At 40.8% G+C, this 23,533-nt stretch overlaps 1 protein-coding gene across 1 annotated transcript in view; it reads left to right on the forward strand.

Annotated features, from left to right (window-relative positions):
• Positions 1-346: 346 nt before the first annotated feature.
• Positions 347-23,533, forward strand: part of LOC137522504 (uncharacterized) — a 55,225-nt gene continuing 32,038 nt past the window's right edge. Inside the window, exons 1-6 of the mRNA XM_068242576.1 lie at positions 347-406; positions 4,000-4,055; positions 7,728-7,790; positions 14,983-15,039; positions 18,091-18,135; positions 22,116-22,181. Of these exons, the coding sequence (XP_068098677.1) occupies positions 358-406; positions 4,000-4,055; positions 7,728-7,790; positions 14,983-15,039; positions 18,091-18,135; positions 22,116-22,181 (336 nt within the window). The 5' untranslated portion in view covers positions 347-357. The remainder of the gene's footprint in view (positions 407-3,999; positions 4,056-7,727; positions 7,791-14,982; positions 15,040-18,090; positions 18,136-22,115; positions 22,182-23,533) is intronic.

Genomic DNA, 23,533 nt, shown 5'->3' on the forward strand with positions numbered 1-23,533 from the left:
GTTGGTTTGGCCAAGGCTATGTGGGTCATTTGTGGCTGCTGTACAAGAGCAGGAGCTGATTCCAGCATTCTAAGCCAACATGTTGGCTGGCATTTCATCTGTGTACAGAAATACAAGGTGGATTTAGGGCACATTTAGGCTTGGTTTGTGAACATGAACAAAGTAGCACGTGAGCACTGTTTTCTGAACTACTTCCAATATTTATCTTAATTTTTAATGTATGATCATCACTGTCAAGAGAAGACCTTTTAAGTCCTTGTCTTTGTGCCAAATGCTTATGACGTCGACATCTTTAAAGGTATAAAAAGCAAACCTGCTTGCCCTCAGTACCTTCAACTGGACCAAATAACCTGCACAATGAAGTTCTTCATTTTGTTCGTGCTGGTCAGCCTTGGCCATTGTGATGGTAAGCAATTTCCTTCTATTGAATGCTTAAGTAAAATATGCACTGGAAATGATTTCTTGATGCTTAGCTAGTGAGTCATAGTGTGAGTAGAGCTTCAGTTAGTTTAAGATACTTGTACGTCTATGCTTAGGACATCAGGGGAAGAGGAAGCGGCGCTAAGCACACCATTATCATTATTTCTTTAATGCAAACCTGAACCAATTTTCTTCCACTTGATCTTATCTTTGTCATGTTCTAATCTAACTAAAGAACAGTGCTTTATCAGTGCATAGTGCAAGTCTCTGTTTCATGGGGGCTTCCATCTTGCTAGTTACAAATTCTAAAAATAACATTACCTCCTGTTTCTAACTGATATCTGACACTTCAAACACATAGGGGCTATTCCTGCCCCATGTTCCACTCAGAGAGAATTTATATTGTGCTAGAGGGGCACAGCAAAGTCAAGCAGTCAGCCAGCACTGTCCACATTTACAATTATTCACTACAGAGGTCAACAGTGAGGGCTGTTCCACACCAGAGCGGTTCTGGATCGTTTTTAAAAACGATTGCGGATAGACAAACGCTTGGCTAATGTATTTCAATGGGATGGTGCACACCAGAGCAGGTTGTTTTTTCCACAAACGCAAACTCAGGGGCTGCAGCATTTTTTAGATTTCGGAGGCGTTTCTGCCTCAATGTTAAAGTATAGGAAAGTGGAAAACTGAAAAACACTAGTTCAGAGTGGTTTTCCAGGTGTTTTTGTTACAGTAGCTGTTCAGTAACAGCTTTACTGTAACAATATATGACATCTGCTACACACACTCCAAAAAAACGCTAGGCATGTTTAGAAAACATCTCTAAACATGCCTAGAGTCGCTCTGAAATCTGCTTCAAAAACCTCTAGCGTTTTGGAGATCTGCTAGAGGTTTTTGGTGTGCACTGGGCCTGAAAGTTATCAGAATAAAAACCTTTAGTTGTATGAATTAAAGGTACATGTAAAATTGTCTGTATGACAAAAACTCATCCATAGCTTTTGTTTGTAAAAGTAAATTAATTTTATTACAGCTAAAAATATTTTTTGGCTTTAAGTCATGAGAATAAGGGTAATACTGTCTGGCTAATTGTTTCTGCTGTCTTTGTACACTTTGGGGAAATTTTCTTTTATTTCCTGTTGCTGGGACCTCCATTACTTTGATGTGAATCTTCCAAAATGTTTTACGCTTTAGGCCTCGTTTACATCATTCAGCGCAGATGGCTGTGCGATTGGAACGCAGCGCGTACAATCGTACGCCATCTGTGCTACTATGCACTGCGTATCCTATTCACCACAGTGAATGGGATCTGCGCTGCGATTCCTGAAAATGCATGCAGCGGTACGATAGCGCATCACACTGCTGCGCAGCACATATGATGGGAACGGTAGAAAGGCTGTCTATGCTCTTCTACTATTCTTGCGTGTCAAACACTATGTGCGCTGCCAAAATGCGCACGGCAGCGCTCATAGTCTGAACTAGCTCATTGATTTTAATTGTACCATTAAAAAGATTTACTCTCTAAGTGTTAAAACAAAATATGAAGGCATTCTAATCCTTGTCTGCATTATCTAAAACTGGAGTTGGGCCTTCACTGTTTTAATGATGATATTTTCTGCCTCTTATTACCTGTAGAGAAAGAGCACAACCGCAGGGAGTGATAGGACTGCTGCCCTTTCCCTCCATCCTGGTCCCATAGCAGCCCCTATAGTTGATTTGGCAATTTCTGCTTCTTTAAACACATAGATCCATTCATGATTTCCCTTGTCTTTAGTATATATGTATATATATATATATATATATATATATATATATATATATATATATTTGAATGAGGCATTGTTTATGCAAAATTAAGTGGCCTATGGAGCCTTCCATTTTTTCTTTATAACTAATTAATTAGTTCATTCATATGATGTAGAAGAGATTTTTAGTAGTTTATTCCTAGTAGCATATTGAGTAATGGGATGTAATTGTCCCATAGCCAGATCATCTGGAAAGGAAACTAGGCAAGTGTATGGGACCCGGTAGATATCAGGTGCCCGGCTTCCCCCTCCTCTGAGCCACCACCTTAGCTTATAAAAAGAGGAGATGTAGACAATGGGAAACCAATGCTGCTGCCTTGCCTAGGCCTCATTTTACTTATAGGTCTGTAAATGTCCCCTGCCCAATCTGCTGAGGCACCCTGGGGTAGATTTATAAATACACATGCACAGGGAATAGGAACAAAAGCTAAGCAGCCCCTTCCCATTTATTTTAATTGGATAAATCTGGTCGGTTGCTCACAGCAACTGTACTTTTACTCTAGTTTTTAATGAGTTTGTCAATGTAAAGCTGTCCCACTGTAGTGATGATGGTATTCAGCTAATTAGGATTACGCAAAATGTTGCATACATTTTTGCAATTACGCCTGTGTGTAATTACACTTTGTAAATTCAATTGATTTCGATTAATCGTTCGTAATGATTGCCAACTTTGGTGGTGAATAACACAGCCCCCATACATGCTATTGCCACCAGAATTGCTACATATGTTAAGGATTATAGTGGGTACAAGTCAAAAAGACCTTTTAATTTTTGAGAAAATTAATTTGAAATATGCAAAATCATTTTTTTTAAACTCAGAAAAATGACAGTTTAAAAACCTTTGCATTTTTAAAATTGATTTCCTCAAACACTACAAGGTCTTTTTATGTTTTACTTGTAGCCACTATTCTCCTTTACTATGTAGCAATCTTTGGAGGCAATAGCATGTATGGGGACTTTGCTATTAACCGCTAAAGTTGGCCCAACATTACACGAGAATTACATGGAAATTTACTCAAAATCGTACATGATTACAATTGCAGACAAAATTCTTTACGATTTTTTTCTGAAATTTCACATTACAATTTTGCATTGTAATTGCAAATTTTGATGCAACATTACTTCTATGTGAAATGTGTGCTCATCATCACTACTCCACTGTACTTTTAGTTTATGTTTCCCCATTTATCCTAGCTGCCAGTTTAATATTTGACTCAATTTTCAAAATTATTTAAAAAATGAAACTACCTTTGTTCATGTGGATGTGTTTGTCCCTATATATCCTCCAGGTGTTTCTTCTGAGGCTGGACTATCATTTTAAGGGCTGGTTCAGACGGACGCTTGCGGAGCGTTTACCGCAAGCGTTCAGAACGTCGCGGTAAACGCTCACATTCAAGTGAATGGGAGCGTTTACACCGAGCTTTTGCACATGTTTACACGATCGCGGCGTTCGGGTCCCGATTTTTGCTAGCGTTCGAGCTGCCCCTGGAAGCGACATTTAGCTTCCAGGAGCGGCCAACCGCGACGGCTAATGTACCTCTAGGGGAAGAAAAAACGCGACCGCATCGGAACGCAACGCGAAGGCTACTGAAAGCCTGACCGTGCAGCTGCCGCAACGCCCCCAAACGCGACGCCACGCAGACGTCCGTCTGAACCAGCCCTTAATGTGAAAACCAGCTCAGTGTGACAAGCAGGTTATCAGTGGTTTTTCCGTAATGCCAGTCATGATCTTTACTAAATACTTTCTAATATATTATATAATACATTATTTTCATAGATCTGCCAGTGCCAGTGCCACTGCCAGCTGCGGATTGTACTACAGGGACTCTTAAGGTAAGAATATCTGCTTTTTTATACAAAGTATCATTTTAGAGGCACATTTCAAAAATGCATGGATCGATAGATCATTGATAAAATGGCATAGGTTAAAAGACCACTATCGCGAAAAATTGTAAAATTTAAAATACATATAAAACACACACATAAGATGTATGTTTCTTCTGGAGTAAAATGAGCTATACATTACTTTTCTCCTTTGTTGCTGTAACTTAAAGTATTTGGTAGAATTCTGACAGAACTGACAGTTTTTCGACTGGTCCATCTCTTCATGGGGAATTACCAGTACTTTACAAATAAATACAGACGACTCTGAGAACCCTCCCATGAGGAGATGGATTAGTCCAAAACTGTCAGTTTTGTCAGATTTCTACTAACTACTGTAAGTGACAGCAATATTAGAGAAAAGTAATTTATAGCTCATTTTACTCTTGGAAAAATGTACTTTGTATTTATATGTTTTCATGTATTTTAACCTTCCTGGCGGTAAGCCGGAGCTGAGCTCGGGCTATGCTGCGCAGGAGGATTTCTCAGGCCCTGTTGGGCCGATTTGCATAATTATTTTTTTTTGCAACACGCAGCTAGCACTTTGCTAGCTGCGTGTGCATTCCGATCACCGCCGCTCCGCGCAAGATCACCGCTAATCGACGCACCGTGCCACCCCCCCCCCCAGACCCCGTGCGCTGCCTGGCCAATCAGTGCCAGGCTGCGCTGAGGGGTGGATCGGGACTCCCTTAGCCATGGCGACGGGGGAAGCCCTTCAGGAAATCCCGTTCTTTGAATCGAATCGGGCGGGGGGATGCCGCTCTACAGCGGCTATCAGGTATCGAGCCCTAGGCTCGCTACATGATTTAATTTTTTATTTTTTTTATTTTTTTTGTCAAATAGTGTTGCGCTGCCCCTCTGGCGGTTTCTAATAGACCGCCAGGAGGGTTAAATTTATTTCTTTTGTGATAGTGGTCCTTTAATTAACAATCTGTTGTTAACCAAAGAGGCAGAACACTCATGAGGAACTAAACTCAGATTTATAAAACAATAGAATTTATTTAGCTTTGTTGATATTCTCATGTTTTTGTTTAGTTACAGTAACTTGTTCTTAGGCAAGACAAAAGTCTTCAGAGCTTTCTATCTTTTTCTTATTTTAAATGAAACCTGAATTGAACATCATCTCAGGTTTTATACTTACCTGGGGCTTCCTCCAGCCCTATGGGGTCCACATGGTCCCTAGGATTCCATCCAGTCCCCTCCCTCCATCCCCATGGGGTCCATCTGATCCCATTCGGATATCATTCCATCTAGTTCGGGTGCAGGCCACTGGGTGTGCGCGTCCCAGCTGTGCTTGTGTGCTGATCATGCTCCCATGGCTAGAAGCATTCTGCACATGGGCAGTTACAGTCTATGTGAACTGTCGATGCGCAGAATGCTCCTGGCCATGGGAGCACGATCAGGGCGTGCATGCGCAGTGGAGCGCAACTGGGCTCAATTGGCAAATTTATTGTGCTAGCCTGTGGAGGAACAGAGGGAACTGGGCCAAATCTCATGGACTAGTCAGACCTCATGGGGCTGGAGTAAGCCCCAGGTAAGTGTAAACCTGAGATGATAGCACTTACATTCAATCTTTTGTGTCCACCAAGTTCTTTCAGGGTTTTAACTATATTGTTCATTCATTTTCACATACAGTGGGGTGCGAAAGTTTGGGCAACCTTGTTAATCATCATGATTTTCCTGTATAAATCATTGGTTGTTACAGTAAAAAAAGTCAGTTAAATATATCATATAGGAGACAAACACAGTGCTAGTTGAGAAGTAAAATTAAGTGTATTGGATTTACAAAAAGTGTGCAATAAGTGTTTAAATACAATTAGGCAGGTGCATACATTTGAGCACTGTTGTCATTTTATTGATTCCAAAACCTTTAGAACTAATTATTGGAACTCAATTTGGCTTGGTAAGCTCAGTGACCCCTGACCTACATACACAGGTGAATCTAATTATGAGAAAGAGTATTTAAGGAGGTCAATTGTAAGTTTCCCTCCTCTTTTAAATTTCTCTGAGGAGTAGCAACATGGGGGTCTCAAAACAACTCTCAAATGACCTGATGACAAAGATTGTTCACCACCCTGGATTAGGGGAAGGATACAGAAAGCTGTCTCAGAGATGTCAGCTGTCTGTTTCCACAGTTAGCAACATATTGAGGAAATGGAAGACCACAAGCTCAGTTCAAGTAAAGGCTTGAAGTGGCAGACCAAGAAAAATCTCGGATAGACAGAAGAGATGAATGGTGAGAACAGTCAGAGTCAACCCACAGATCAGCACCAAAGACCTACACCATCATCTGGCTGCAGATGGAATCACTGTGCATCGATCAATTGTTCAGCGCACTTTACACAAGGAGATGCTGTAGGCAAGAGTGATGCAGAGGAAGCCTTTTCTCCTCCCACAGCACAAACAGAGCTGCTTGAGGTATGCTAAAGCACATTTGAACAAGCCAGCTTCATTTTGGAATAAGGTGCTGTGGACTGATGAAACTAAAATTGAGTTATTTGGGCATTACAAGGGGCATTATGCATGGAGGAAAAAGAACACAGTATTCAAAAAAAACACCTGCTACCTACAGTAAAATATGGTGGTGATTCCATCATGCTGTGGCTCTGTGTGGCCAGTGCAGGGTCTGGGAATCTTGTGAAAGTTGAGGGACACATGGATTCCACTCAGTATCAGCAGATTCTGGAGACCAATGTCCAGGAATCAGTGACAAAGCTGAAGCTGCCCCGCGGCTGGATCTTTCAACAAGATAAAGACCCTAAACACTGCTCAAAATCCACTAAGGCATTCATGCAGAGGAACAAAAACAATGTTTTAGAATGGCTATCTCAGTTCCCAGACCTGAGTATAATTGAAAATCTGTGGTGTGAGTTAAAGAGAGCTGTCCATGCTCGGAAGCCATCAAACCTGAATGAACTAGAGATGTTTTGTAAAGAGGAATGGTCCAAAATACCTTCAACCAGAATCCAAACTCTCATTGGAACCTACAGGAAGCATTTAGAGGCTGTAATTTCTGCAAAAGGAGGATCTACTAAATATTGATTTCATTTCTTTTTTGTGCTGCCCAAATTTATGCATCTGCCTAATTTAGCTTAAACAATTCTTGCACACTTTCTGTAAGTCCAATAAACTTCATTTTACTTCTCAAATATCACTGTGTGTGTCTCCTATATGATATATTTAACTGACATTTTTCATCATAAGATCCAACGATTTATACAGGAAAATCATGACGATTAACAAGGTTGCCCAAACTTTAGAGCCCCACTGTATATGGTATGTTCAGGATCAACTGAGAATTACTGTATTTACTAAGAAACCAGCAGTCAGTTCTCAGTTATTTCCAAATGTATGGTAGAAGAATTCAGTTCCATTCAGTGGTGGATCTGATCATATTGTTCATTAATTGGTGGTAAATATTGCCTTGTGTGTACTGACAGAGAACCACTGTTTTTTCATCTGCCTTGTCAAATCCACTGATTGAAGTGTTTGATGATAATAATAAAAGAATATATTTTAGCATACTTTGACAATGATTATGTGAACACTTCTGCCTTTGCTTAAAATGAGGAAATGGTATATACTCAAAAACAATGATTCAATCAATTTCCTCTGTTTGTTTAGGATGTCGCTGGATTGCCTAAAGTCGTTTTGAGTCTAACATGCGCACTTACTGGACCTGCCTCGGTAAATATACAGAAAATTCTATATTGCTGGTATAGTGAGCTTTTACTCAAAGTATGCTGTACAGAAATCAGTGACATAAAGTCAGCACTGAGAGAGGTTATGTTTGCTGACTGTAAAGAAGAATCTTCAATACAGCTATACTTTTGTAGTTACCTTAGCTTGCATAACGATTCTTTAATATCATTCAGACAGACTTTATTGAATTCCAAGAGAAAGTAAGAGAAGTACATTAATTTTTAAAATGGGCTTGTCAGCCATAACATCAAATTCCATTGACCCACTGCTCTGTGTCTATTATGTAGCCTTCAACCTGACCATGCATTGCAAGCATTCCAATCTAATCAGAAATGTTTCTGCTATAATAAATCTCAGTCACCCTTGCTTTATTGCTGAAGAGAAGGAAGCTTGTCCTCTCCCCTCCCACTTTCCTGCTTCTCACGGATTGGCTGAGGGCAATTTAGTGAGCTGCTGAAATATGATCTATGCTGTGCTCGCATGTGTTTACAAAGCAAGCCAGAGATGACAGTGCAATTTCTAGGAGAAAAAAGGTGAGGTAAGGGTGTAAATTAGATCAGAATTGGCTTTAGTCAGAAGAAATAAAAATGGAAAATGCCTACGAAAGAATTCTCTTTATTTACTATATAAAATTCACTGAAATGAAAATGTGGACAGTACAATACAAATGTTAAGTAAGTAGAATAAATATTTATCAGAATCAGAATCATTTATAGTGTAAGTACAAAAGAGGGGGTTGTACCTGGAATTGGTTTCAGCTCATACAGATTCTGAAAGGGGGGTGGGGAGTAATGTCCAAAAGCCAAGAGTCGAGGCTACCATGCTACGGCGCAAACACTCTCACTTGGCAAGCATCTGCTATCCCTAAGGAGAAATGGGGGTGGGGGGGCAGTGGGAGGTGAAGGTTCAGCAGTGATGGCCCAGCTCTACTATTATCTACTTATATATGTATTTCTTTTACTGGGAATATGATTGTCCCTGGTACTTTAATGCCTTGTACACACCATGCAATTTTCCAGCAGATTGACAGGTTAAGTATTTTCCAACATGTCCGATCTGATTTCAATCATTTTTCTGATAAATTTTCCAATCACTTCTGTACAAAATCGGTCAGAAAAACAATTGTAAATCAGATCGGAACTGTCGCAAATTATCGATTTGACCTGTCAATCTGCGTGGTGTGTACCAGTCATAAAATCGGTGACCACCCTTTCAGTGATTGGCCAAGCTGGAAGATCCTCAGGTAATCAATATTGTTGTCTCTATAGTGAGATGTCTTCTGATAGATTATTCCATTTTCATCCCCATCAAGGGCCCTAATTCATTTCAGATTTTCTCCAAAGTTTCCTCATGGGTGATATTTTCAAATCTTATAAATTAAATGTCTTTTAAGCTACCAGTGACCAATACAGTACTCAGAATTATTTTAACAGTACTTTTTCTCCTGCTTTTTGGTTCATTTTCAATTTTAGAGTGCTGAAAAGTTATTTTAAACAGAAGATAAAATATTACCTTTTAGGAGAAAACTTTGGAGAAAAATTGAACAAGAGCTAAGGGCCCATATGCAATTAACTTTTTCTCTGGAGTTTTCTCCTAGGTGATATTTTTAAACTTGTCAATAAAATTCCTTTTAAGCCACCAGAAAGCAATAACATACTCAAAATCATTTTGATAGCAAGTTTTCACCTACTTTTCAGTACATTTTCAGTTGAAAAGTGCTGGGAAGTTATTTTAAATCGAAGATGAAAATTGATCTCCTAGGAGAAATCTCAGGAGAGGAGGGGAATTGCATATGGACCATGGAGTTTTATTGGTCTGACAGATGTGTATAGAAATATATTTATTTATTCAAAGTGAGTTGAAAATAAACTGATAAAATAAACAATTGGCATTTTATCCTCCTACTCCTAAAATTACTTTTTTTTTAGATATCTATATTTAGATATAAAATAGTATTATTTTATTTTTAAAAATGTAAAAAGAAGATGTAATGCTCTATCGTTTTTGCTCAATGGCATAGACTTGCTGTGTCCCAGGGCTAAAATAGTTTATTGACCATTTTATCTATCCCGTGCACTCAAAAGCTGTTTTCTGCCAGACAAGTGTTTTATGGCAGTAATACCACATCCTTGAGGATTATCGTATATTCTTGACTATAAGCCGAGTTTTTGAGGTAAAAAAGTGGCCCAAAAGTGGGGGTCTAAGCTTATACTCAAGTCACAAGTGCTCCCCCCAATGCAATATGAACAAAAAAGCTGCGCGCTGATGGCCCCCGCCATTTACATAGTGTTGCAGGCACATTTGGCAGCCAAGTTACACTCCTCCTCCTGACTCTGCCGGAGCGAAATGTGTGACAGCTTTTGCGCTGTTCTCTGCCTCACACAAGAGTCCTTGTCCCGATAAGCAGAGCCGTGTGGGCCTCATAATGTCAGCACCATGGGAGCCTCCTTAATTTACCAGTCTGCCGCCGGGACTCCTTCATAGGTGAAGCTAGGAGGAGTCCCAGTGGCAGCTATGGAGATTTCCTGGTGGCAGCTATGGGGAGTCCCAGTAAATAAATAAATAAAGGAAGTCTGCGCAGCTCTGTTTATCAGGACAGGGGCACTTGGGTGTGACAGTGGACACAGAAAAAGCTGCTACACATTTCACTCTGGTGGCACGCAAGGAGGGGGGAAGGAGGGTAACTCGGCCGCCAAATGTGCCTGCGGCACTATTTACATGGAAGATGGTGGGATGAATGGATAGCAATACAGTGAGGTGAATAGCTCAATTCAGTGGTAGGGCTAGCACAGTGATTAAATGGCTAGCACTCTCACCTTGCAGAGCTACACTCACATCCTGAAGTCCAGGGTAGCCAGAATCACCATCTGATTGAGAATTTGAACACAGAGAAATTCCACCTGCACCACTCCTGCGTTTCCTACCATTGCCTTATATTAGAGTCAATCATTTTTTCCAATATTTTTAAAGAGACACTGTAACATCAAAAAGTCTCCCTGGGGGTACTCACCTCGGGAGGGGGAAGCCTCAGGGTCCCAATGAGGCTTCCCACGCCATCCTCTGTCCCACGGGGGTCTTGCTGCAGCCCTCCGAACAGCGGCCTGTCAGACTTGACAGCCTGATCAATATTTACCTTTCCAGGCTCTAGCGGGGGCGCTGTTGTGGCTTTCGGCTCCGAAGTAGACAGAAATACCCGATCTCAGTCGGATCCGCTCTACTGCGCAGGCGCCGGAGACTTGCGCTTGAGCAGTAGAGCAGACCTGATGGCGATCTGATATTTCCGCCTATTTCGGAGCTGAGAGCCGCAGGAGCCGGGAAGGTAAATATTTACATTGCCGCTGTTCGGAGGGCTGCAGCAAGACCCCCGAGGGACGGAGGACGGCGTGGGAAGCCTCTATGGTACCCTGAGGTTTCCCCTCCCGAGGTGAGTACCCCCAGGGGACTTTTTGATGTTACAGGTTTTCTTTAAGTAAAAGTTGGGTGGTCAGCCTATGCTCAGGTCGGCTTATACTCGAGTATATACAGTACACTATTGCCCTACTAGGTTCCGACTGGATAGAAACTGTCACTTGCTTACATGAATGTTAAATACAGCCTAGTTATTTGTATGCTTGGCACTGTACATACCCATGTCTATCTCATCATGTCCCCTCTAGTACAGTGTGAGGATTATAAAACAGACATTACAAACAGCAACTATAGAGTCCTAGGAGCCTCTTTAAGTCATCAATAGGGCTCAAATTTATAGTAGGCAAAATGTAATGAACTCAGTTTATAGTGGATCTTTTGTCAATTTAAATTTCAAAGGCGAAAACAGAGTATACTCACCTCCTCTCAGGCAGTTTTTAAGAAGGCAAGTGTCCACCCTATGCAGAGATCACTGGCACCTCACTTGTTTTTGGACACCATTCTATTCACAGCAATGCAGAGTAGGTTGTTTGCCGTAAACTTAAACATTACTTTGATTCCAGACCTGAAGACTATATTTTACTAAGGTTTGAAAGGCACCACTGTACTTTACAGAAGGTCTAACACAGGAAATTTTAGCTCCATTAGACCCTCTTCTCAAATACTTGGTGGTTCTCTATGAGCTGCCTGGTGGTTCTAGTGTAAGCAGTGTAAGTGGTAGTGTAAGAAGACTACTACTTCATTAACTACTTTAGCACCACGCTAATTGAAATCTACGCCCTGTTTTGGTGGGCTCCTGGCTGGCTGGGCGTAGATTTCAATTAGCTGCCGATGCACGCATTCGGTGTTTCCGTCGCTTCCCGCCGACCGTGCCACTCAAACCCGACATGTCTCGCCGCATCTCACAGGCTCTGCCTGTCTCTATGACGGCAGAGCTATATGATCGGTCAGAAGCCGATTCATTGGCTCCTGGCTGTGTCTATCAATGTAAGCTGCTCCCATTGGCTTACATTGATAAACATGGTCATGAGCCAATGAAAGCGGCTCCTGACCGGCTCACATGACTCTGCAGTTATAGATATGGCAGAGTCTATGTCCTGGGGGTCCCGGGGTGCAGTGATGATGGCAGTTGCGGCAGGTATGCGCATTGATTCGTTGCGATTCCGTCGTTCTTGTACCAGCGGTCTCTAGTCCTTAAGGGGGCAGAGACCACTGGAACTTAAGTGGTTAAAGTCAAAGACCAAAAATGAAAACGTCTGTTTGTTTGTTTCTTTTAAATGGTCTGAAGGCTGAAGATGGCAGTTTTCAGGTCTGAAGTGACGGGATCATTTGTGAAGTGCCAAAGTACTTATTGTGCTAAAGTGTTTTTTTGTTTTTCATAAGCATCACTTTTCCCACAAATTGTCAGTTTTGGAAAAAACAATTCCAAAGCAGAAACTCGCAATTCTCTTCGGTATCTGAGAGTCATCCTTAGAAAAAGTAAATAAACGTATAGCTCTATCATGGGTGAGATCATCAGTGCTGTAACAATAATTTAACAAAGTATGATCAGTCTAGTATAAGTCAACTTATGACTGGTTTTCAACAGGAACAGGACTTATGCATTTTACATACTACGCCAGTATTGACAGTGAGGTTATTTTTGTCTAATCTACAAAATAAAGAAAAAACAATTTTACCAAGATAAATAAAAAACATTTACAGTAGAGCCAACATATACAGTAGGAACTCAACTAACCAGCGGTCTCAACCAACCAGCGCAATTAAATGGCAGCACTCAAAGTGGTGAAGCAAACTAAAAGCGGAGATTACATTAATTATAAATTCTTATTTAGCACTATTTTTTTTGTTGTTGAAAGCCCAAGTGTCACATGACTAGCAAGATTACAGTGTTGTAGACTATAGCACTGTTAAATGAATCTGGTTTATCCAAAACCAAAAGTTATGATTATAATAAAACTCTCAAAGCTGCCTAATACTCACTTAGACAAACATTATCATGAAAAACTATCAAATGTAAAATGCATAAATTAAAAATGTACCGTCCATTTCTTCCACCGTAAACTATAAATTGCCTTCTTCCTAAGTTGTTCTCACACACAGTAGGTAATAATAAGCTGAAAGATCTGACAGGTTTTGGACTAGTCCACCTCCTGGGAGGGATTTTCAGTACTCCCTTTATTTTTTACAAAAGCGCTCTATGCAAAGGATCTATACAATGTTGTTGGCCACCCTCCCAACTCATTTGCCCACTATTGTGGAAGCTGGACTGAGCAACTGAGTAATTCTAGTGTGGAAATCCCCAGTGCTGGAGCCACACAAATCTTTTATCTGTTGTGTAATCTAATGGTCAGGTTCATGTCAGCATAAATATATTTTCCTTGGCATTATAAATAACAATGCATGCAAAAAAATGAAGCATATCAATTAATTTGTAAACTACAGTTTACTGTTCTGCTAAATATATCCATGGAGACGGGCGTAATGACAGGGTGGCAGCCCCGGAAACCGCAGGGGGACCAGAGCTGTGAGGGGACCCCAATTACTAATCTTCCCTTCCTCCTATAAAGGGATCCTTCCTCAGATCAAGTGTTTTTGGGACTACACTTCCTACGCTCCTTACGAGATGGACCCCCAGCAGGCCAAGAGTTACCTAACAGGAGCCTATAGGCACAGATGTTCTGGCACCCTAGACTTTGCCCTCCACAAACCTACAAATCAAACCCCCACCAAACTGCACTGCAAGTGTGCTGGCTGTGTCAGCTGTCACTTCTCACTTACTTCCCTTGCCCGCCATAGCTGCAGGTGTCCCTCAGCATTAGGTAGCCAGAGGTACCCTCAGTATTAAATATATAGTGGTGTCCCGACTGAAGGAAGATCTCAACAGTGAAATGCAGAGAGCTGGATGAGTAATCTCGCATGTATGCTCTGCTCAGGGCTCTGCATAGGGAAGGAGGGAGGCACTAGGGGAGGGGAATAAGCCACCTTTCCATCATCAGGCGCCTGCAGGCATGCGCCTACAGTGCCTTATGGTAAAACCAGCACTGGCTCCATGGCTTTAAAGAGAACCTGAACTGAAAATAAAAAGCCAAAATAACCATACACAGCTCATACTTACCTCCTGTGTAGTCTACTCATCAATCTCTTTCTCCTCTCCTGCATCCTATTTGTCCACTGTGATCAATGGAATTCTCCATCCTCCATTTTAAAAATGGCCATTATCCCCCAACAGCTTCCTGGTCAGTTCACTGTTAAACTGTAATATCGCCCACCTGAGCCATAGGGAAACATGGACATTACCTTGCTCATTCAGTTGTAACTGACAGCGGTGGTAATACTGTATATAACTGATAGCAACTGGAAGGGATCATTGTAAGAAGAATATGTGAGCTTCTGAGAGGAACTGATGGTGAGGTAAGTATGTAATATTCATTTGCAGCTATGTCATGTGGTTATTTTAAATAATTTTACTCGCTTCAGGTTCCATTTAAGGCTTACCAAGGGGAAGCAAGGAACTGGGTGTGGGGGGCCCATCAAAGTTTTGCTGGGGGTTTCATGATTTGTAGTTACACCACTGCATGAAGATGTAAGAAATCTGCAGAACGCCACCTGATTGATGAAGCATGACTGGCTGCAGTCCTGCTCTACATGCTCGGCTCTCTGCAGACCAGCCTGACCACATGCAAGTCTCTGAATACGTCAGATGTAAACCTGTAATAATCCATCATGGTGTTCATTTTTTAATGGGATTTACATATCAATTCCACAGGTTGACGAGCAGAATGCAGCTATTAATGCATACAACACACAACTTGGCTCATTGTCGGTAAGTCATGGACGTATTTTATTTCAATCAGATGCAACAAATGCATGAGTTGTGATAGCTGGTTTTACAGAGGCGTTTGTCTTGGACCCAGACTTGTACAAGTTTTTACTCCTTTGATTGCCTAGTGAAGGTCGATACAACCTGTGAAATGCGTTGCATTGTGGAGTACTTAAAGCGGAATATAACCCAGAATTTCTTCTTTGCTCTAATAGAGTATTCACAGCATATTATATACAACCAGCTTTTTTTTTTTACTAGAACATCATTCAAAGGGTTTACACAGGCTTTAGAAGCTTTAATGCCTTCAGAGCTGTCCGCTTCCGAAAGTTAAACAATGTAATCTTGTGTTTACTTAAATGTATCAAGTGTGGAATGTGACACATTCTCTGACTGTGCAGGAGCTCCCGGACACAGAGAGAGAGTCAAACCATGTCTGCCTGAATGAATGAATGAATAAAAGCAGTTATTAATAAAATGCATAAAGCAAAAAACGGTACTTTTGGGAAGCTATAACTTATAAATGAATAATAATACTTATGCAAAAATGCAAATATGATAACCGTATGGCATATAAAATGTAGGAAAACATGTTTTTATTGAATATTATGTCCGGGTTTTAAACCTCTTCAAATAAACGGTATCTTTGTTGAAACTTTTAATCAACACAGTCTGTGTTTTACTTGTGGAGGAGGTAAGCCAACCACGGCCGCGCTTTTTAAATGGTTTTTAAACATTTTTACTCTATTCTGGCACCTCCGTTCAAGCCTCTCTTCATACTGGTTTAGTTTGTTTACCTTTAGGCCACGTTCACATTACAAACGCGGACGGGCACACACGCGGAACGCAACGCGTACGAACGCACGCCATCCGCGTTTGTATGCGTTGCGTGGCTGATCCCATCACTGAAAAGTGAATGGGACAGCCACGCGTTTTTGCGGAACATGCTACACGTGGCCAGTCCTGACGGGTCTGTCGGCAAAAATGAAACTAGCTGGCAGCGGGGGACCAGAGGATTAGTGAGTGGCTGCGAGGGCACAAGACTGCTGCAGGGGGCTGGTAGAAGCCCCAGGTGAGTAAAACAATTTTTTTTTTTCTGACTTAAGGTTCACTTTAAGGGGTGAATTTATAAGGCAGAATTCACAAAGAAGTTTTATAGGCAATATACAGATAATAACTAATAGTACTAGGGATGAGCAAGAATGCTATGGAAGATGTTGACGCTATATAAATGAAAAATAATAATAATAACACCTCTGGCAGTCTCACAATAATTTTCTTGAACTTACGATCATTGTCTGTAACAGTTTTGAAAATGATATTAAAGTCAATCGTGCCGAATTAAGCAGTGAAAGGAGTGGTTGCTATGTAAGTTCATGTCACGGCCTTGTCAGATATCAGATGTTTTTAGACTATTTAAGTTCCTGGCGCCAGGACATAAAATGGTTAACAGAACACAGACAGACACAGAATGTGAGCACACAATATGCTAGTTCTTTACTTCAATTGCTTTCCTTATATCTTACTCAATACAGAATTTGCTCATGCGCAGTATATCATCATATGTCACCATAATTACAGAAAGTCATGTGATTTACGAGAAATAGCACAGTTCAATGATCACGGGGAAATATGTTATTTAGGAACATACAGTTGCTTGAGGGACGCTCAGGGGGTTTGCCCAGAGAGAATTTGCCTATTCTGAGTTTCATACAGCCAGTGTTTTCCTGCACAGATGTGAGGCTGGTTCTTCTTCTTAATAGCAAAGCTCCCATACATGGTAAAATGACCATAATTGTTAGATATGTGAAAAATAATCTGTAAGAAAATAAGGTGCCCCTATGGGGTACTTTCCTCAGGAGGGGGAAGCCTATGGATCCTAATGAGGCATTTCCATCCTCCTTCATCCCTCCATTTCAGCTAAGTCAGCTGCCGAAGATCCGCCAGGGCTTCAGGATCATAACAATCCTGTGTGAGCCTCCTGAAGAAGCAGTCGTGGCTTTCCTTCCAGCTCAGGCAGAAAATGCCGCGCATGATTGGATCCGCACAGATGCAGACACCGCGCACGGGTCAGATTGGGCTCGGCTATTTCTGCCTGAGCCTGAAGGAAAGCCACGACTGCGTCTTCAGGAGGCTCACACAGGATGTTTATGAAGCTGGAGCCCTGGATTTTCAGTGGCTGACAGCGCTGGAATGGAGGGACGGAGGTGGACAGGAAAAGCTTGATTAGGATCCAGAGGCTTCCTCCTCCTGAAGTACACATAGGACATTTATTTTTTCCTACAGAGAGAGAAGTGTTGTTCTCTCTCTGTAAGGCCGCTATGGAAGCTTCCTGGGCCTCCATAACACCTGAGCAGTGCCACAGGCTGATTGCCTCCATGCCACGCCGCATTGAAGCAGTCATTTCTGCAAAAGGATTCCCGACCAAGTATTGAGTGCATAACTGAACATCATTATTTGAAGGTTGACTTTTTTTGTTTTAAAAACACTTTTCTTTTATTGGTCGGATGAAATATGCTAATTTTTTGAGATAGGAATTTTCAGTTTTCATGAGCTGTATGCCAAAATCATCAATATTAAAACAATAAAGGGCTTGAACTACTTCAGTTGCGTGTAATGAATCTAAAATATATGAAAGTCTAATGTTTATCAGTACATTACAGAAAATAATGAACTTTATCACAATATGCTATTTTTTTGAGAAGATCCTGTATAGGGGTATGTAGCCCCAGCCTTCCAGTGATGCTTAGCTTAGGCTGTTTAACTATGTGGAATTCTCCACCAAGAGCATTCTGGAAGACCATGCATTATTTTCACTGGCTTCAAAATACTCAGAAGCAGGGGTGTGTGCAATTGGGGCGGAGCTACCTCCCACCCCGCTGCAGCACAACCGCGATCACCCACATCCTCCTGCCACACAGCAGAAAACAGCAGGTGCTGGGGGGATGTGAGTGATTGCGAAAATGGATTGGAAAGGATTAAAATAGAGTACATTTTAGTGAACTTTAATAAACTAATGACTGTATTAATATAATATTTTTCATTAATTTACAGACTAAAACTGAGTGCATTACTCAGAAGCTCGCTGGTCTAACAGTAGTAAGTTTGCTGATACATAATATAGATATATTCATATGTATATATATATATTTAAAATGTACCATAAATGCCTGTAGGTTGTTGTATAGACAAGAGACAGCATGAACAATAATGTCAGTCACCTCTTTCTATAGAGAAATGTAAATATGGTTACATCAGATTTTGATCCTGGAAATACTTTTTGTGGTTGTAAGACCTTCAGGCAAAACTCACTATGATGACCTAAATACCTGAAAACCATGCATAGCATTTTGCTCATCGTTCAAGTGCTTTGCAAGCATTTTTTTTTTTTTTTTTAATGTTTTTATTAGTTTTTAAACTTTAAACTTTACAGGCATATGATACATATTTTACAATATGAACGCTCATTTCAATTCAACATCCCTGTTTGTATCCCTCCCCTCTCCCATACCGACCCATCCTCCCCCCTCCCTCGTCCAATGCTCCCCCCTCCCTCCCCCACCCCAAGGTCACTCCTTGTTAGTGTCCATATCAAATCTTGCGACGTTGGTTATAGTTCTTTTCCTTTGAATTGGGATGTTTATTTCGGTCTAGTCTATTTAGTCTCCTACTGCCAATCGACCCAAAGTCCCTGATAAGTCTGCCTTCGCATACCATGAGGTATACTTAAATGGTGCTACTAATTGCTGAATGTCTCTATCCGTCATGGTTTCCAGGATTAAGGGTTTCCATTTGGTGAAGAATTTTTTTGTTCCTTTTTCTTTGTTTATACTGGCGTCCAATTTTTCAATTTGCATCAAATGTCTTAGTTCTTCTTTCAAATCCCATATTGTCGGAGTTGACGAGTAGATCCATTTGTTGTAAATTGTCTTTCTTGCCGCTAGGAGTATGATATGAACAATGTCTTTTAGTGGTTGGGGTTTTTCCTCGTCTGTCTTCTTTGAGGCTATATTGAAAAGTAATAATCTAGGGTCTTTTGGCAGCAGGACTTTCCCCAGCTTCCGCGCAAATTTAACTACCTCATCCCAATAGTCCTGGATAGCTGGACATTCCCAGATACAATGCACCATGTTTTTGCAAGCATTTTAAGAAATTGTTTCTGTGGTTTTAAGCATCAAACATCTAAAGCAAGCTTGTGCCCACGCTGTCTGCAGTGCATTCTGGTTGAATGGGAATTTGTGCCTTGCTTTGTAAAATGCTGAAATAATTGTAACAATGACTAGAAACCACTTCCATTATTTTCTGTGAGAGTGTAACTGCCAGGCCACATACATGTGAACCTATACACTTTCCTAATGCAGCATTTTGTATTTTATCGGAGCTGTGCTGCTCCAAATCTACCTATGTATGTACATCCTATTTTATTAATTATTTCCACCATGCATGTTGGAAGGTGGCATCACTGTGGGGTAATGCCACCTGAAACTTGTCAGTGTGACCAGACACAATCGTCAGACATGTCAGACAAGAACCTCCCTAGGGAAACTGGTTCTCTTTAAAGCCAAAAAGTTGGTCACACCACTTATGCATCACATTCATCTTTTTTCTTTCTTTTTTTGTGGTAATGCACTTTTTAGGGTTTTTTTTATTGATAAAGAAAAACTATTCATCATATAGCCATCCTTGCTTTAAAGCACACCCAAGGCTGTAATTACTAGGTCATTCCCAGCGGTGTTGATCCAGGAATCTTTTCTGATTGCCATATGGAGTCAGGTCTGAATTTTTTTTCCCTATTAGGGCTAATTGGTGCAAGCCTTGAAAGGGTTTTTACATATATAAAGGCAGATGGATATTTATACAAGGGATATGGTGTAACTGACCAAAAATGATAATATATTAAATTCCAAAACTCAGAATCCCTTAATTGCATTTTATATTCTAGTACATACAAAACAAAAATAATTCATGGGTAGTTGTCATGACAACGGTTGGGGTGAAATGAGGTATATACAGAAATTTCGTCTCTGGACAGGAGATCCTGTGTATAAAGTCCCAGAACAGAAAAAGGAATGTTGAGCTACAAACTTTCATCCAGATAATATAAAACATAAAACAGTTCCTCAATTATGCTAAGTAGAAGCAGTAGAGTGTTGTACCGTGTTAGCCATCAGTAAAAGCAAGGAGTTTTGAATCAGGATGATACCATTTATTGGCTAACTTAGAGAAGCGTAAACAGTGAGCTTTCGGCTTATAAAAAGCCTTCGTCGGACTGGTTCCTGACCAAAACTGAAAAACACAGCTGAAAGCTCACTGTTTACTCATCTCTAAGTTAGCTAATAAATGGTATGATCCTGATTCAAAACTCCTTTCAATTATGCAAGATATCCTCATCTCAGAGCATTTTTCACAAGTCTCTAAAATGTTTTCACAGCACTTGCTGATCATGCTGTTAACTGTGTTCATTTACATGCAAATGGGGTCAGTAGCAGAATCACTTTCAGGGGAGGTCTGGGACCATTTGGCCTGGGGGGAAAACACAACCTAGAGGACGGTTATCATGGCAGCCCCAGCCCAAATGGCTTCATACATGCGCCCTACTTGCTATATGCCGGTAGTCATTTAGGACGCCAATGCGGAAATATAGCAAGGAAACTTGCAAGACCGCGTGACAGGTAAAGTATAAATGCACAGGCATCGGGGGTCACATAATACATTTGGAGGGAAGATATCCAGGGTTTTCCGCCATGTCTGTCATTGGTGATTATCACACGCCATTACAGCTGTGTACCCGGTCAGCCACTTCAGCCTGAGATTTCCCATCATATCAAATTCGACCAATTTCTGCCTGAAATCAGTCAAATCATCAATTGGGATTCGATAGTAATTATCAAAACAGTTGGCTGATCACCAAGTCTACAGCTGTATGGCCACACACACTTGTGTCCAAAGAGGAACTGTCCCTTCAAAAGCGGGACAGTTGGGAGCTTTGATGGTAAGAGAGCACACAGTAATTTGTTTTCTACGGACACTCCAGGCAAGTCTCTGCTCTGCATCTTGCTGTGTACACTTACCAGCGTACCCCTCCTCTAATTGCTCTGTAAGGGCTGGTGCACACCAGAGCAGTTCTGAAGTGTTTTTTAAAACACTTGCAGGGGAAAACCGCTTGGCTAATGAAAGTGAATGGGATGGTGCACACCAGAGCGGGTCGTTTTTTCCACAAACGCAAACTTGGGGGCTGCAGCATTTTTTAGATTTCTGAGGCGTTTCTGCCTCAATGTTAAAGTATAGGAAACAGCTCTGAAAAACGCTACATCAGAGCAGTTTTCCAGGCATTTTTGTTACAGAAGCTGTTCAGTAACAGCTTTTACTGTAACAATATTTGTAATCTGCTACATAAAAACGCTCCAAAAAACGCTAGGCATGTTTAGAAAACGTCTCTAGTCTAAACATGCCTAGAATTGCTCTGAAATCTGTTTCAAAAACCTCTAGCGTTTGGCAGATCTGCTAGAGGTTTTTAGTGTGCACTGGGCCTAATTGCACTTTTATTTCCCTCAGTTAGCCTAGTGTTTCACATTGCCTTCAAAAAACTGAAATGCAGCAGGCCCTGCACCAGCCCTAAATCGTTAAGAGAGGTAGCCTGGGGGGAAATGTCCCCCCTTCCCCTAAGCCAGTCCTCCCCTGATCACTTTCATTATTGTATTGCAGTTTGTGGTCCCCCTCACTTGCTGTAATGCCACAGGACTGAAAGTACAGGAGAAGCTCTCCAATGACTAAATAGACAGCAGAGAAAACCTTTTGTTGTAAGGATTTCTTATATAAGACCTGATAGAAATAAACAACAGCTTAAAGCTTTCACATCTTTCTTTCTATATACCAAAAGTTTTAGGCGGGATTCTACTTTAACCTCATTCCTGAGCAATCTAGAGATCAGGAATATTTTGTCACAATTGGGACAAGTGGAAGGCATGACGTCATAATGACGGCAGTTGGGAATTTAGGTCTTCAAAGTTTTTCAGCACATTTAGATAATGGTCAATATGATGGTTTGATCATAATGTGTATACTTTTTTTTATTCTAGAAACCACTAGTAGACAAGAGTGGAGAAGGTGCACAAAAAATTATTGAAGGACTTGGAAGAACTACTGTAAGTTGAAAGTTTTTGTACAGCTGTTACCCTAGCATAAATGGACTGTAATTCCCCTACATAACCTTATTAGTCTATTATTATTCGCCTATTTTATTTATAAAGTGCCAACATACTATGCAGTGCCAGAGAATAAATAGGGAACATCAGCTGACTGTAGTTTCCTTATATAACCTTGTTAATCATTAGCCTAGCACTGTGATTGATATTGCTAAAATAGGCACAAGGAAATACCAATAGTAGAATCATTTTACCCACTGTATATTCTACTACACCTATAGTAGAATACCGGTAATAAGACAGATATTCTACTATTTTCCACTGTAACCTAATTTTCACACTAAGCCCCCCCCCCCATCTACTGTATGCATAACACTAACCTGCCCTCATCTCCTCCCAACACTAAGCTTCTCCCTATATAAGTATTATTTTATTATTGTTTACTGTAGTATTTATGTAGTAGAGACATCTTATTCAGTGCTGTCCAGGGTATATAGTCTTGTCACTTAAAGGATACCTGAGGTGACATGTGACATGATAAGCTAAACATGTGTATGTACAGTGCCTAGCACACAAATAGCACACAAATAACTATGCTGTGTTCCTTTTTTCTTTCTCTCCCTGAAAGAGTTAAGCATCAGGTATGTAAGTGAGTCAGGACTGGGTCAGACTACAGTGTGACCTTCACTGATAAGATCTTACAACTATAAAACACTTTCCTAGCAGAAAATGGCTTCTGAGAGCAGGAATGAGATAAAAAGGGTCAATAGTTTGACAATTTTGGCTCTGGCATACTTTAATGAATGTGTCATTAAGCAAATACAATAAAACAGTAAATACTTAAAAAGTAAATTTAAATTATAAATAAAATGTGGAATATCTTAAAAAGTCATTTTTAGGAGGAGGAGGATGATAGAAACAATTGTTTATTTCATAGGTTTATTTTCACCTCAGGTGTCCTTTAACTGTCTGTCATAGTGTAGGCTAGCGCCATTTTTTAGTGGGAAGCCAATTAACTCATCTGTATGTGTTTTGGATGTGGGAAGAAACCAGAGTACCCAGAGGAAACCCACGCAAACATGAGGAGAACATACAAATTCTGTGCAGAGAGTGCCCTGGTCAGATTCCAACCGGGGATCAAGCGCTGCAAGACAAAGGTGTTATGCGCTATACCTAACACTAACCCCCCCTTCCCTACCTGAGTGAATGTAAAGCCACTAATTACAGCAGCTGCAAAGCTGCTAATTAGTGTGGCTGTAGAGCCACAATGTACCTATCAATCCATATTATACAGTTAGTGCCATTCAAAAGATATTTGTATTGCCACAAATGGGTCACCCAAATTAAGGCCC

This window comes from Hyperolius riggenbachi, chromosome 6 (assembly GCF_040937935.1).
Source record: "Hyperolius riggenbachi isolate aHypRig1 chromosome 6, aHypRig1.pri, whole genome shotgun sequence".
Taxonomy (NCBI): Eukaryota; Metazoa; Chordata; class Amphibia; order Anura; family Hyperoliidae; genus Hyperolius; species Hyperolius riggenbachi.